At 44.1% G+C, this 17,212-nt stretch overlaps 1 protein-coding gene across 1 annotated transcript in view; it reads right to left on the reverse strand.

Annotated features, from left to right (window-relative positions):
• The window catches only part of lamb2 (laminin, beta 2 (laminin S)), a 167,856-nt gene that overhangs the window by 137,589 nt on the left and 13,055 nt on the right, over nt 1-17,212 (reverse strand). Inside the window, exon 2 of the mRNA XM_043708610.1 lies at nt 889-1,061. Within this exon, the coding sequence (XP_043564545.1) occupies nt 889-1,061 (173 nt within the window). The remainder of the gene's footprint in view (nt 1-888; nt 1,062-17,212) is intronic.

The following is a 17,212-nucleotide window of genomic DNA, read 5'->3' on the forward strand; positions in this document are numbered from 1 at the left end:
ACACACAGACAGAGACACACCCACCCACACACACAGACACACCCACACACACACCCACACACACATCCACACAGATGTAAACACATCCACACACACAAACATAAATATATTCACATCCATATTCTTACATACATGCACCTACTCACACACACTGACACACGCACACATCCTGATACACCCCACACTCCCACACACACCCACACACTCACACACACCGACACACCCACACAGGTATAAACATATTCCCACAAAAAACAAACATAAATATATTCACACCCATTCTCTTGCATACATGCGGGCAAAAGTGGGTACTGCAGATGCTGGAGATTAGAGTCAAGATTAGAGTGGTGCTGGAAAAGCACAGCAGGTCAGGCAGCATCCGAGAGGCAGGAGAATTGATGTTTCGGGCCGGAGCCCTTCATCAGGAATACATTCTGATGGGGAGGCCGAGCTGCTGAATGGTCTTGAAAAGAAGAGGAAGCGCCTGAGAGTGAGAGCCCAGTAGCACAAGGGCAGAGCTGGGTGTCCTGCACGGGTGGGGTCAGGGCGGGGGCACATTAGCTCCAGCTGGAGTTAGGATCCACAGTTTGAGAAATGCTGCCTTAAATTATTCATTCCTTTTTCCCTATATTTATTTTAAAATATTGTTCTTTCATCTCGCGAGTAAACGTGATAATTATTCTATCAGTGCTGTTACTGTGACACTTGACGAACATAAAAACAGTAACGAAATGTCATGTAATTAAAAATCACTTGATTCAGTGTCCGGAATGGTGTCACATGATCAAATGCTACATGTTTAAACCAGCAGGTCTATGTCAAAGCAGTGCTGGCATGGTGCAGATGCCCAGAGATACCCAGCCACACCTCCAGTGTGGGTGTACGTACCTGTAGATGACTCACGATGCAGTACGGCTGCTGTCTCCTCAGGCCACAGGTGGACGATGCCGTTAGCTTGTTCTGACGACCCACCAGTAGGTCCCCAGTAGCTGGATAGCAGCTCCCTTGGGCACAGCCATGGACCGAATCAGGACCCTGAGCAAACCCTGTCCCTACCACAACTGGACGAGAGAGAGAGAGAGAGAGAGAGATTAATCACTGTGACAGGAGTCGTGTAATTTTCATGATACCATAAACATCACTTACCCTTCAACCTTTCTTTTCATTTGTGTTCTTTCGTTTTATAATTTCAGTTAATCATCTCAGTACAAAGCAAGGAATGGGTGTGTGTCTGTCTGAGGGTGTGTGTCAGGATATCAGAAAGGTAACAGCAAGCAATTAGGAAGACACATGGTATGCTAGCTTTTATTTCAAGGGGTTTAAAGTATAAAACTAAAGGGACTGGAAGTTCAATAAAGATTCTAAACAGCCAATAGGATCACGAAGCAAGATTCTCCCCCACCCAGGGTGTGCTGTTTGTCTCATTTCATCCTGGTAAGCTGGCTTCACTCAAAGCTGACCCGTATTGTGTCTTTATAGCAGGGTGCAGAGGTGGGGGAGCTTTCTGACTGCAACAGCTTATTCAGCTGGTTAGGGAACACATTAGGAAGAAACTATGTGATACAGCAGCAAATCAGATAGCACTCACCTCATAGATTCCTTTTTGGATCCTAAACTGAACGAGACGTTAGATTCCGCTATTTAGCTGAAACACCAGGAGTTTTGCAACTTGGAAAACATCATGTGGCACAACTGGACAAGGCAATGTTGTTGGAGCAGTGAGATTAGTACATTATTGCGTCAAAGTGGCACCTGGAGTTTTGAGTTAAGGAAACATGGCCTGATGACAGCCTGCAGATTGGTCCACCTCTGTAAATACAGAGCAGCCAGAGACCTTTAGCACCAGCCATTAGAAAACATCTCTGTCTCCATTCTCTCAGTGTAAATGAAAGGGCAAAGAAACCAAGAAATGTGAATACGCAAGGTCTTTTCCCTCGGCTAGGGAAGTCAGAACGAGAGAGCATAGGTTTAAGGTAAGGGGGGGGGGGAAAGATTTAAAAAGGACCTAAAGGGCAACTTGTTCATGCAAAGGATGGTACCACCGGGGGTGTATCTGCCAGTGGAGGTGGCTCAATGCATTCACATTCGCTACTTGGCCTCCTGCACAGTGTTCCAATCTGCCAGGATATGAACTTATTAGAATTGGGCTTGAAGCTATGGATGCAATTACTGCATATCTTTCATTTCAGTTTCTGTCTTTTCCAGAGTATTGTGCTCCTTCCCCACTAATGGTTTCTTGCTCATTTGTCATGGGATAGCTGGGGAGTGTGAACTGTCCCAAAACACAAGAACGGGAATTGTGAATTATCTTAACGCCTGTTTGGAATTTATAATCCAGTAGATCCATTGCTCACTGTGTGACTGTGATCACACTGTTTGTCCCTCTCACTACCCTCTCTCACTTACAAATATTAAGTGCACCTATTTCTTTCTCGTTGTGTTTATCCAGCTTCCCCTTAAATGCATCAATATTATTTACCTCAACCATTCCCTATGGTACTATGTTTCCCATTCTCTGGTTGAGGAAGTTCTCAATTCCTTAATCCAGGTCAGTGTTGGTAATGCTGGAGTTTAAGGTGGGATCAGTGTGGACTAGCTTTGAGTTGAAACTTTATTGCTGGAACAGCACAGCAGGTCAGGCAGCATCCAGGGAACAGGAGATTCGACGTTTCGGGCACAGGCCCTTCTTCAGGAAGAAGAAGGGCCTGTGCCCGAAACGTCGAATCTCCTGTTCCCTGGATGCTGCCTGACCTGCTGTGCTGTTCCAGCAATAAAGTTTCAACTTTGATCTCCAGCATCTGCAGACCTCACTTTCTCCTGGACTAGCTTTGAACCAAGAATCTTCTGAACTGTCTGTGTGCCTCAGTGTCTCAGCAGACAATGCAATTAACCCACTGGTGCAGAACCCATAACAGGGATTCCTTGCCTTTTGGGTGGGGGCTGTTATTTAAATAACAGAGACATTGAGAAGCTGCAGACAGGACAAGAGGCTGGATGAGCTCACAGCTATTCCTGATGCCTGTTACAGGACAGAAATAATAGAATGTAACTGGTCGTCAGGCAGGCAGCCAGCTCTCTGTGATAGCAACAGGTGTCACATGTCTGTCAATGCTGAGGACAGCCTTTCATTCAAAAACCATCAAATCTCCCATCAGACAGTAATTCAGAATGTTTTCCACATGCACTTTTAAACCAGACTATGTCTTTCACTCTGCCATTTGTCTCAAGTGCTGGAAGACAGTACAGGGTCAGCCCTCTCAATATCTGGCTGATGCCTCCAACTATTTTTATTTTTATTCATTTATGGGCCAGCATTTATTACCCTCATCCCTAATTGCCTAGAGGGTAGTTATGAGCCAACTGCATTGTTGTGGGTCTGTAATGACATGTAGGCTAGACCAGGTAGGGATGGCAGATTTCCATCCCTAAGTGAACCAGATGGGTTGAACAACAATCAGTGATGGTCTCATGGTCACCATTACTGATGATGAGATTTATATTCTCAGTTTTTTAAAATTAAAACCAGAGCAAGGTAACTTCTACAGAAGGTGTTCCAGCCATGCAGGCTTCTGACTATACTCACACACTCTGCAACAATACTCACTGAACTATCAGGAGAAGGAGCACTGGCTGTTTTCCTCGTTCCCTTACCCGGAGAAAGACGTTACTTAACATCTCATTCTAAACACTTGATGTTTCATTGATCTGCCCAAATTCCACATGATATAACACTTTCAGCAGAGGCAATTCAACCACTGTTTACTGTCCACACAAGCCTCTCTCAGTCCTTTCACCTCACTCTATCATCCTAGTCTTCTCTCTCTTTCTCCCTCTAAGTCTCAATGTCATTCAACCACTTCCCATAGGAGTATATCTGCAAACTGACCACTCTCTGGATAAAGACATTACTCTTGATTTTTTTAATGGAATCTATTCATGACTGACCTGTATTAATGATCCCTACTTTTGGATTTCCCCACAAGTGGAACTTCTCCTCTGCATCTATCCTATCAAACATCTTTATGATTTTAAGACTTCTCTATTTCATCTCTCAGTCTTTTCCTTTTTAAGAAAAGGGCGTCAGTCTATTCAATCTTTTTTCTCAGTCTAGCGTCATCCTTATAAACCTTTCTGCACCTTCTCCAGTCTCTCTATAACCATAAGACATCAGAGCAGAAGTTGGCCACTCAGCCCATCAAGTCTGTTCTGCCAAATGATCATGGCTGATATGTTTCCCAATCCCATTCTCCTGCCTTCTCCCCATAACCCATCATCCCCTTACCCATCAAGAACATATCTTTGTCTTAAAGACACTCAATGACTTGGCCTCCACTGCCTTATATGGCAATGAATTCCACAGATTCCCCACCCTCTACCTGAAGAAATTCCTCCTAATCTCAGTTCTAAAGGTCGAACCTTCACCCTGAGGCTGTGCCCTTGGGCTCTAGTCTCTCCTATTAGTGGACCACCTGACCAAGGACCAGCGCTCCAAAAACTTGTGATTTTAAATAAACCTATTGGACTATAATCTGGTGTTGTGTGACTTCGGCTTTTGTCCACCCCAATTCAACACCAGCATCGCCACATCATGGCTCCTCATATAGTCAGAAGTCATCGAGATTTATAGTCCAAAAAGTTTATTTGAAATCACAAGCTTTCATAACACTGCTCCTTTGTCAGCTGAAGTGTTCCTCATATTCAATCCCTTCATCCCCAGCATCATTCTTGTAAGCCTCCTCTGCACTTCCCCCAAGGCCAGCACATCCTTCCTTAAATATGGGAGCCAAAACTGATCATAATATTGCAAGTGCGGTCTGTCCAGAGCCTTATACAGTCTCAGCAGTGCATGTCTGCTTTTGTATTCTAGCCCTCTTGCAATGAATGCTAACGTTGCATTTGCCTTCATAATGTCCAACTGAACCTGCAATGTTAACCACAAGAGAATCCTGAACTAGGTCTCTCAAGTCCCCTTGTGATTCAGATTTCTGAAGATTTTCTCCATTTAGAAAATAGTCTACACTGCTACTCTTACCAAAGTGCGTAACTTCACACTTTCCCACCCTGCATTCCATCTGCCACTTCTTTGCCCCTCCTTTTATCTTTTATGTCATGTGCAAAATTAGCAAAAGTGCCCTCAGTTCCTTCATCCAGATCATTAATGCATCACGTGAATAGTTGTGGTCCCAACATGGACCCCTGCGAAACTCCACTAGTCACCAGCTGCCTTTCTGAAAAAGACCCCTTTTATTTTATAAATTAACCAGAACTGTTCAGTGTTCTAAGATTGCTCTCACCAAGATTCTACACAAGTTTAGCAGAACCCCTCTGCTTTTCAATTCTTTTCCTTGCAAAATGAATTCCAGAATGTACTTTTTCTGCTTTGCTAAACTATGTGGCAGTTTTTAATAATTTATCATTCAGTCCCCTAAGTCCTTCTCCCACCCCCAATCTCACTGTGCCTCATAAACTGTCTAATAATAACCATTTCTAAGTATAATACAATGATCTAACTCTTGGTTATACTAAACCAGTATCTCCAGTCATAAAAATACACATTCAGGAGCCAGCTGCCAAATTCCTTGTCAGTTTTTGGACATTTTCTGAGACACAGCCATCAACAGAGCAGACATCCTAAATCCAGGGGCTGGAGTAAGCATTTTGAGACCAGCATCCTGAGACTCTGAGCCTGTGCCTCTCTTCCCAGTCAACACTGGCTACCCCATCCCTTCCCTTCCTCACAACTTGTCCCCGGACACTCTCATCCCAGACAAATATAGAAGATACGGTCAGGCTGAAATGTTTTCCATGACTTTTTGACTATTTCTGAGATGCTCCCACACCGTGATAACCATCGACTGTTTGTTTTCTTTTCAAAAAAATGGAATTTGGTCTGAACATAAATATCCTTCACTGGAAAATTCCATCCCCTAAAATACTAAACACATGAGAACAATGAACTTCTCAGGCAGAGGTGAATCTGCTCCTGGATGTTTTTTCCATCATGACCCATTTTCCTTTTATTTCAATCTCACAGAGCTTAAACCAGCATTTCTGTTTTGCTATTGGACAGTGCATTACCATGGCTTCACCCTATCAATAACATACTGGATCACCAACAACAACTTGCACTTTTACAATAAAGTAAAACTTCAGATTGTCAAACAGAATTTGATACCAAACCACATCAGGATAATAAGCCATCTGACCTAAAAACTCAGCAAGCTTTGAGAAGTCTTTTAAATGATGTGGAGACGCCAGTATTGGACTGGGGTGGACAAAGTTTAAAATCACACAACACCAGGTTATAGTCCAACAGGTTTATTTGGAAGCACTAGCTTTCGGAGCGACGCTCCTTCATCAGGTGGTTGTGGAGAATTTTTTAAATGAGATGAGGTATCAAAGAATCAGATGGAGGCTTGTGACCAGTGGAGTGACACAACGATCGGTGCTGGGTCCTCTACTTTTTGTCATTTACATAAATCATTTGGATGCGAGCATAAGAGGTACAGTTAGTAAGTTTGCAGATGGCACTAAAATTGGAAGATGAGGTATCAAAGAATCAGATGGAGGCCTGTGACCAGTGGAGTGACACAAAGATCGGTGCTGGGTCCTCTACTTTTTGTCATTTATAAATCATTTGGATGCGAGCATAAGAGGTACAGTTAGTAAGTTTGCAGATGGCACTAAAATTGGTGGTGTAGTGGACAGCGAAGAGGGTTACCTCAGATTACAACAGGATCTTGACCAGATGGGCCAATGGGCTGAGAAGTGGCAGATGGAGTTTAATTCAGATAAATTGGAGATGCTGCATTTTGGGAAAGCAAATCTTAGCAGGACTTATACACTTAATGGTAAGGTCCTAGGGAGTGTTGATGAACAAAGAGACCTTGGAGTGCAGGTTCATAGTTCCTGGAAAGTAGAGTCGCAGGTAGATAGGATAGTGAAGAAGGCATTTGGTATGCTTAGGGCATAGGTTTAGGGTGAGAGGGAAAAAATATAGAAGAGACCTACGGGGCAACATTTTCACACAGTGAGTGGTACGTGTATTGAATAAGCTGCCGAGGATGTGGTGGAGGCTGGTACAATTGCAACATTTAAAAGACATTTGGATGGGTATATGAGTAGGAAGGGTTTGGAGGGATATGGGCCGGGTGCTGGCAGGTGGGACTAGATTGGGTTGGGATATCTGGTCGGCATGGACGGGTTGGACCAAAGGGTCTGTTTCCATGCTGTACACATCTCTATGACTCTGTGACTCTATCCAAGGATATGGGGTAGGCAATAGACCCGACCCCACAGAACCGAATCACAGCCCTACTCAAAAAACTTCAGATATCTGGAGAAATAAATAAGATCGACTTCCAAAAAATGAAACCAGACGGATCCAACATACCACGCCTCCACAGATTACCCAAAATTTACAAACCATGAGCCCCCCTCAGACCCATAGTCTCACTCCCTGGAACACCAACTTACAGACTGGCCAAGGAGCTACACCAAAGACTGACTGAGTAGACTCACCCCACTCCATCTACTTCATCCAAGAATTCCTAAAGACCATCAAACACACCAAGATAGAAGAGGATGAAATAATGGTCTCCTTTGATGTAACAGCCCTGTTTACATCCATCAACATTAACCTGGCCAAGGAAACATTAACTACTTTATTAGAAAACCCAAAGACACAAACACCAAAAACCACCAATTTCATGAGCAAGGACAGTATTGTCAAGCTAGTGGACTATGCCTTACCACCCATTTCACCTTCAACAACAAAACCTACAGACAAACCAACCGAACACCCATGGGATCTCCGATATCAGGGTTCTCAGTAGAGACAGTAATGCAGAGGCTTGAACAAACAGCTCTGCCAACCATCCAACCCAAACTTTGGGTCCACTACGTGGATGACACCTTTGTCATCACTAAACAAAACAAATTAGAGGAAACCTTCAAGACTCATCAATAATACTCTTACTGGCATAAAGTTCACTAAAGAGGAGGAAAACAACAACAAACTGCCATTCCCAGATGTCACAGTAGAGCAAACAGCCAATGGGGAACTTCAAACCAGCATCCACATACAGACCAAATATTGAACTACAGAAACAATCATCCCAACACCCATAAAAGAAGATGCATCAGAACATTATTTCAACCACATACTGCAACACAAAGGACCGACGCAGAGCAGAGGAAAATCACCTATACAGTGTATTCAAAAAGAACGGGTACCCAATGAACACAGTCCGCTGATTTCTCAACAACAAACCCAAACAAGCAGACAAAACACGTCCAGAAACCCTAGCCACCCTCCCCTACATCAAAGACATCGCAGAAATGACAGCCAGACTACTCAGACCCCTTGGCATCATGGTAGCCCACAAACCCACCAACACAATAAAACAGCAGCTAATGAACTTGACATACAGGCAACAACCAAAAGTAATGTCATTTACAAAATACCACGCAAGGACTGTAACAAACACTACATTGGACCATCAGGCAGAAAACTAACCACCAGGATACATGAACACCAACTAGCCTCAAAAAGACATGACCCACTCTCACCAGTATCCTTACACACGGATGAGGAAGGACACCACTTCGACTGGGAAAACACATCCATCCTAGAACAAGCCTAACAGAGACACGCGCGGGATTTTGTAGAAGCATGGCATTCCAACCGGAACTCTATCAACAAACACATTGATTTGTGCCTCATTTACCACCACCTGAGAACAAGAACAGGAAATGACATCACCACAGGAAATGATGTCACCAACCCAAGGAACCCTAAATACATAATCAAAAAGTGGGCAACACCACCAGTGCTTCATACGGGGACTCACTGAAGATGTTATCTAGTATGGTGATGAAATATCTGAAAATGAACCTTCCCGCTCAGCAAGTAAACCTACATCCAGAGGCTATTCCTGCTTCAAATTCCTATGTTTCTGTAAAAGAGAGTTGGAGAGGGAGGAAACCTGAGAGAATAGACCCATGCAGCTGAAGACATGGCCACCAACAAGAGTGAGATTAAAATCAGGAATACTCAGGAAACCAGGACTGGAACAGCATCAAGATCACCAAGAGTCCTGCGGCTGGGGGAGGTCCCAGAGACAGGGAGGGGTGTAGAAGCTGGAGGAGGTTACAGACATAGGAAAGGGTGTAGGGGCTGGAGAAGGTTACAGAAATAGTGAGGGTTGAAGGGCTGGAGGAGCTGACAGATGGGGGCAGTCCAAGGGCTGGAGGAGATGATAGTTTGTATAAACGTAATGGATTGCTAAAGGATAATACAAACATGTTGTCAGTGACTGAGGGTGTATTAAAGGATGAGTAAAGCTTCAAGCTTTTCCCTGGAATGCTGCCTTCTTGACCCGCTGCAGTCCATGTGATGTAGGGTAGACCCACAATGCCCTCAGGGAGGGAATTTCAGGATTCTGATCCAGCGACACTGAAGGAACGGCGATATATTTCCAAGTCAGGATGGTGAGTGGCTTAGAGGGAACTTGCAGGGGGTGGGTGTTCCCATGTATCTGCTGCCCTTGTCCTTCTAGATGGAAGTCATTGTGTGTTTGGAAGGTGCTGTCTGAGGATTTAGATTAGTTTCCCTGCAGTGTGGATACAGGCCATTTGGCCCAACAAGTCCACACTGACCCTCTGGAAAGTAACCCACCCACTCAGATACAATTCCTTCTGACTAACGCACATAACACTATGGGCAATTTAGCATAGTCAATTCACCTAACCTGCACATCTTTGGGCTGTGGGAGGAAACTAGAGCACCCGGAGGAAACACACAGACACGGAGAGAACGTGCAAACTCCACATGGACAGTCGCCTGAGGCTGGAATCAAACCTGGATCCCTGGCGCTGTGAGGCTGCAGTGCTAACCACTGAGCCACCGTGCCACAGGATCCTTGGTAAATTTCTGCAGTGCATCTTGTAGACAGTTCAGCAGTGTTGCTACTGAGCATCAGAGGTGGAGGGAATGGATTCTTGTGGATGTGGTGAACAGTTGCACTAACACAGACCAAGAAACTCTCAGATTTGATCTCCACTCTTCCAACTAATTTCCAACTAAACAACTTACACAAAAGCTTGTATTTATATAGCACCTATAAAATTGATCACACTGCACCTTAGGAAAGCTGTCAAAACAGAAGACTCTTACCAAAACAGTCCCAAGGTCGAGGAGCTTGAGTTAATGTGCAGAGACTGGATTGTTCGATGGAGATTTAATAGATGGTTTTATAAACAGTTTTGAGAAAATAGATTGTGAGGAGCTGTTTGCAATGACAAGAGAGTTGGTAACCTGAGGACACAGATTTAATAACTGACAGAAAAACCTGAGAGAGGGAGAGAGAGTCATGGAGTCATCCAGCACAGAAACAGACCCTTTGGTTTAACTCGTCCATACCAACCAGATGCCAATCAAGTTTCCCAAACCACTCTAGTCCCATTTGCCTACATTTAGCCTATATCCCTCTAAACCAATCCTATTCATGTACCTGTCCAAATATCTTTGAAATGTTGTAACTGTACTTGTATCTACCACTTCCTCTGGCAATTCATTCCACATACGTACCACCCTCTGTGTGAAAATGTTGCCCTAATGTCCCTTTTAAACCTTTCTCCTCTCACCTTAAACCCAAAGCCTCTAGTTTTGAACTCCCCTGGGGAAAAGACCTTTGCTATTCACCTCATCTGTGCTCCTCATGATTTTATAAACCTCTATAAGGTCACCCCTCAACTTCTTATGACCTAGCCTATCCAGCCTCTCTTTATAATTCAGATCCTTCAGTCTTAGTAGAGAGAGGAGGGAGTTTTATTACACAGCGAGTTGCCATCTGGAATATACTCCCTGAAGAGGAACTGAAAACAGATTCAACAATAATTTGGAAAAGGAGAAAGTTGCAGAGCTAGAGATATTGTGTTGTCCCTTTCTGTAACAGACACATTTCATAGCTTGTTTCAATGAGATGAAATGAAACATCAATGTTATTGTTCGATTCTGTATTTAATTCGTGTATGGGTTGTAGCTATCGCTAGGAAGGTCAGCTTTCATTCTCCATTCTTACTGGAAATCTGGAATAAAATCAGGAAGTGTTGTAGAAACTTGTCAGGCCTGGCAGCAGCTGTAGAGAGAGGAATAAGATTAACGTCTCAAGTCCGATATCACTCTTCTTTGAAACACAGTGGAGTTTCTGGGACATGTAATGTTTTTCTTCCTAATTGCCTTTGAAATAACTCTCTGCAGAGGTCAGTATCCCGTCACCAAGTCAGTCTTTATTTACATGAGGACTTTGAGAACTGACCCTGAAGAGGCAGTTCCCAGAGTGTCATTATCGTTGACACTACTCTTTTTATCCACCAGCCAGGGTTCTCTGATTGGACCATGGTAATAGCCCTAATCAAGGAACTCCTATGCTATGGGGTCCAGCGAGCTGATCTCATTTCTTCATCTCTTGAAATGAGTGGTCTCTTCTGTCATTGCAGAGGACAGGCAAGGGGTAACCACATTGCTGTAGATCGGCAGTCACTTGTAGGCTAGCCCAAAAAAGATCAGGATATCCAGCAAATTTTAACAATTGGCAGTGGTTACATTATTAGTTTAGCTTTTAGATCAAATTTCACCAGCTGCCTAGGTGAGATTCAAACCCTCAGCCCCACATCATAATCCTGGGGTTCTGAGTTACTAGTCCAGTGACATTACCACTAAACCACAATTCTCACAGTCTCTGAACAGAGAAAGAAGGAAAAGGATTTACACACAAAGGATAGGGACTGATGGTGAAAAGGATGGGAATTCAGTGGGCGGTTGGCCAGTTGGAAACTATGGTCATTAAGTCCTGAGTGACCCCAGCGTCATCTCTCTCTGTCTCCAATTTTGCTCTCATCAGCATACACTGAGAGATCAAAAAAACCCCAAACCATCAAGAGCTGGAGGGGTTTAGCCACATTGCAGCACAAGATGGACAGATAATGGCATCAGTGAGGGCAGCTGTGAATCTGATTACAAACATTCTCTGAACAACCCATTCCTTCATCACTAAATAACCTCGATACAAAAGCCAACACTTGGTGAATTCCATTACCTCACAGAGGCTTCTTCAGAATAATTTTCCAACCTCTTCAGGAACCAGAGTCTCTATTGTTCAAACAGGATGAGGCTACTCAGCCCTTCCACCTTATCTAATATTCAACTAGATCACAGCTGACTGGTGTCTCCATGATCTCCTTCTCCATCACAGATCTATCAAAGTCCATTTTGACATCTTCAGTTGGCTCCCAGCCTCAACAGCTTGTTTTTGGGTAGAAGGGGAAAAGAGAGAGAAAGAGTTCCAGATGTCCACTCCTCTCAGTGGGAGGAAATGCTTCCTGCCAACTCCCCTGAAAGGTCTCCTTCAAACTTTAAGGTTCTGACCCTTCTTTGTAAAGTCCACTCACCTGAGAAAATCCTTTATATCCACTCTATCAAATCGTAAAGCATAGAAACTAACAAATACAGAATGACTCATAACTCAGAAGGAGACCATTCGGCCTGTTATATTCATGCTGGCTCTCTGCAAGAGTAGTTCTTCTTCCAATCTTTCCCTGTCATTACTTTGAATCAACCTGTTCAGAAACGTTTGACATCCAGGACTGGTAGGACTTTAAGAGGCTCTAGTACAGTGCTGAAAAATGTGGTGCTGGAAAAGTGCAGCAGGTCAGGCAGCATCCAAGGAGCAGGAGAATCGACGTTTCGGGCATAAGCACTTCTTCAGGAATCCTCTCTACAACCTTTCTCCCAAAGAAACAGTATCTCCCTCCACACTCGGCCCAGTTCATCAAGATTGTGACATCTCCTCCCGGCTCTTCTCTTCTCCAGTGAAAACAATCCTAACTTTGGCAATCCATCTTTCCAACTGAAGTCTCTCATCCCTGGAACCTTATAAACTTCTACTGCACCCTCTCCAATGCCCACATATCCTCCAGAAACAGCGGTTCCTGGAACTGAGGCATAACCGGTATCTTATAACATTTGTCGTAATTTTCTTAACCACCCTAAACCCCTCACTTAGCCCAGGGGTGGGGAACCTGCGGCCTTGAGGCTGCATGCGGTGTTCTAGGACATTGAGTGTGGCCTTTTGAATGAATCCAAATTTTGCAGAACAAATCTTTTACTTTTTATTAATTTTTTTTGTCCTTTATTATTTTTATTTTAATCTTAAAATGAATGTATTTAAAATACCAGAGAATAATCCCCACTTATTGCTACGAATCTACATTCTCCTACTTAACTAAAATCAAGACGCCCTTAAGGTCACAAATGACGGATACCCATCTAGAGGATCAGCTAAAACTGCAGACCTCCATGCCGCAACCAAATATTCAAATGCTTTCCTACAAAAAGCAGTCACAACAAAGTCATTAAAAGGTTAGTTAACTTTAGAATTAACATTTTTTTCATTTTTTTTTAGTTAGTTAGTACACAGTAGTTAGATTTTTACAAAGTAATGTGAATTTTGAAGAATACATAATTGAAGTTTCTTGGATGTGGCTTTATTAGATTACAACTAACATAATGCGGCCTTCCAACATGAAAAGGTTCCCCACCTCTGACTTAGACCAACCCTTGATCTTTATACCAAGCATTATGAGCTTTGTCTCCTGAGCTGGCCTCATGATTTAACCCTTTCAACCCCAGGATTATTGTGATGATTCGGTTTTGTTCTTTCTCGAGGTCATTATCTCCTTTCTGAGGTGCCTAGGACTGAACTCAGTTCCATCAGTCTCCACAGGCAGTGTTTACCAGGGTGATAGTGAGTGGGAGCAGGGACTGTGTCTGAGATTCCTCTCTCTTTATTTCTAATCCAGCTCTTCACCCTGACCTCGAGGCATAGAGAAGCTGATCCAGGAGGGAAGCCTCACGTTGCCGAAGAAATGTGAATCTCCAGAACAGGTCATTGTGCTCCCTTCCTGGGCCTCACTCACTCTGTCTACAATCTACACCCCCACTCCAGGGCCAACGCCTCCTCACTAATGCACCTTTATAATCCACTGAGGCTGTGTGACACAAGCCCATTGTCCAGAAAACCAGCCAGTGAGCCCAATGTCCTGACCTTTTAATCTCCATGGTAACTCATTCTCTGCAATTTAGATTCATTAAACTCCCTTTAGGGGCCATCAAGTGTTTACAGTGGGTGATTAGAGAGTTAATGTGTGCAGTGTCCAAATATTGAATTAAAATCCTCTACTACGCTGAAAAGGCAATGCTAGATAAAGAGGAGCAGCTCATGCACTGAACTGAGACAGAAAATCCAGCAGTGCTGGGTACACAGAGGTTCCAATTCAAATATTTGTAAAGACCATCTGTATCAGAGCAAATCAAGTCAGAAAGATGTCAAGAGGTTTGGATAGAACACCTAATTTTTTTACCAGAGCACAGAGACCTCACAGTGAGGGCTTCCAACTGTAGAAAACAACCATTTTTTTGGTCAACTTCAAACACTCCCAGGACAGGGTTAAAAATCACACAACACCAGGTTCTCGTCCAACAGGTTTAATTGGAAGCACACTAGCTTTCGGAGCGACGCTTCTTCATCAGGTTATAGTGGAGGGCTCGATCATAACATAGAACCTGATGAAGGAGCATCGCTCCGAAAGCTAGTGTGCTTCCAATTAAACCTGTTGGACTATAACCTGGTGTTGTGTGATTTTTAACTTTGTACACCCCAGTCCAACACCGGCATCTCCAAATCCCAGGACAGGGACAGCACGGGGTTAGATACAGGGTAAAGTTCCCTCTACACTGTCCCCCATCAAACATTCCCAGGACAGGGACAGCACGGGGTTAGATACAGAGTAAAGCTCCCTCTACACTGTCCGCATCAAATACTCGCAGGACAGGGGGTTAGATACAGAGCAAAGCTCTCTCTACACTGTCCCCATCAAACATTCCCAGGACAGGGACAGCATGGGGTTAGATGCAGAGTAAAACTCCCTCTGCACTGTCCCGCATCAAACAGTCCCAGGACAGGGACAGCATGGGGTTAGATGCAGAGTAAAGCTCCCTCTACACTGTCCCCATCAAACACTCCCAGGACGGGGACAGCACAGGGTTAGATACAGAGTAAAGCTCCCTCTACACTGTCCCCATCAGACACTAGTGTACAGGGAGGGCCAGCTTCAAGAGCACAGAGGGGACAAAAATCTTAAAGTTGGCCCTCATCCCAGTTATGATCGGAGGAAATGTTCCATTTCACGCAGCATTTGAGATGATAATAGACGTGCGGCTTGAATCAGATTGAACACAAGAGCAGGAAGGGCAAGGAGAGGGTGGGCAAGCCTTCCGTTTCCTGCAGCTGGACTCAGTGGGAAACATTCTTAGAAACCCTGCTGTTTTCTCAAGCTGGATTCCTGTCGGTCTTTTTCCTTGGCTCTGTCGATTGTACAGTTTTGAAACGATCAGCGTGGTGGGAATTTATACAAAAACAACAATTTGTAATAATGAAGCATCTCTAACATAATCCCCCATCCAAGGTGCTTCATGGGTACATCATGGCACTGAACCAGGCAGGAAGAGATTACGATGCATGTCAGAAATGCTTGCTGAGAAAGGTTGCCTTGTCCAACAGGAGATGAGGAAAGCAAATAGGATTCAGGAGGAAAACCCAGAGCTTAAAGCCTAGGGAACAAACAACACAGTTACTAACAGTGGGGCAATTAAAATTAGCAATGCTGTAAAAGCCAGAACGTGAGAGTGTTTTGAGGCTTGTGGGGCTGGAGGAGATTACAGGGAAATGAAAGGATGGAGCCACAGAGAGAGCTGAAAATAAGAATAGCAATTTTAAAATCAAGCTGTTGGTTTACCAACCACCTGGTATAGGTCAAGGAAATCACAGGTAATGGGTGAATGGAACCTGGGGCAAGTTATGACTGACAGTTAAATTTTAGTTTCAAGTTTCCAGAGGGCATTTAAGTGGGATGCCAGTCAGGAGTGTGTTGGAATAGTCAGCATTGAGAGGTAACAGAGGGACGCCTCAGGGTTTCAGCAGCAGATAAACTCAAGCAGTGACAAGATCAGAATAGGAGCCCTCTTTTAATGCAGTGGTAGTGTCCCTACCGTTGGATCAGGAGGTCTGGGCTCAAGTCCGATCCGCTCCAAATGTGTGTAATAACAGCTCTGAAGAGGATGATTAGAAAAATCAGCAGTCTTAGTGATGACCCACTGATCAGAAATAGTCACATGATGTTACAAACAGGTGAGTTCAGGCTTGGATTGATGCCAGGAAGATGGGATTGGTCGCTGGGGAGCAGAGTTTGGGGTTGGGCCTGAGAACAATAATTTCAGCCTTGCAAATATTGAAATGGGAGGAACTTTGTGCTCATCCAGTGCTGGATGTGAACACTGGGATGATAATTCCGAGACAGTGTAGGAGTTGAGATGAAGCTCCTGTCCGTGTGGAAACAAATGCTGTGTCTTTGGATGTGAGGTTGCTGAGGGCAGCAAGTGGATGCACAAGGATTGATCTTTCTGGAACCAGAAAACTGGGATCCAGCTGACTGATCTTCACGTTACAAATATAAATAAAGCTGCCAGTTATCATCTGTTGGAGTGAACTAGGAATTACAGCCTGAGGATTGAATCCCAGGTCAATAGAGCTGTAGACTACCCATTGAATCCCAGTCACAACAGTGAGTGGCTGACTGTCTAATAGTGCTTTCTGTTGGTCAGGCTGTCACCTTGATTGTTGTAGCAGTTTCGTAACAGTTTCTGCCCTACTGTTGTTAGAATACTAAATGGACTCACAAACTCTTAAAATTCACCTGTACCTGTGTTTTTGTTTTTGCCGCTGTTTACCTGTTATTTACTATCCATGCTACTTAACTCTGTGATCTGCCTGGATTGCTCGCAAGACAAAGCTTTTCACTGTGCCTCGGGACACGGGACAAAAAATTCAACTCAATTCAATTGTATCTCAGTGAAGGGTTGGATTTCTACGTTAAAGAGAGATTTGAAAATACAAGCTGCTGTCACAAAGCTGGTGCTTTGAGTAAAATGACCATCGTGACTACCTGGTCAGGTCCACACACCCCTACAACCCACCCTCCCATCCTGGCACCTTCCCCTGCCACCGCAGGAATTGTAAAACCTGCGCCCACACCTCTTCCCTCACCTCCATCCAAGGCCCTAAAGGAGCCTTCCACATCCATCAAAGTTTTA

Source organism: Chiloscyllium plagiosum, chromosome 18 (assembly GCF_004010195.1).
Source record: "Chiloscyllium plagiosum isolate BGI_BamShark_2017 chromosome 18, ASM401019v2, whole genome shotgun sequence".
Taxonomy (NCBI): domain Eukaryota; kingdom Metazoa; phylum Chordata; class Chondrichthyes; order Orectolobiformes; family Hemiscylliidae; genus Chiloscyllium; species Chiloscyllium plagiosum.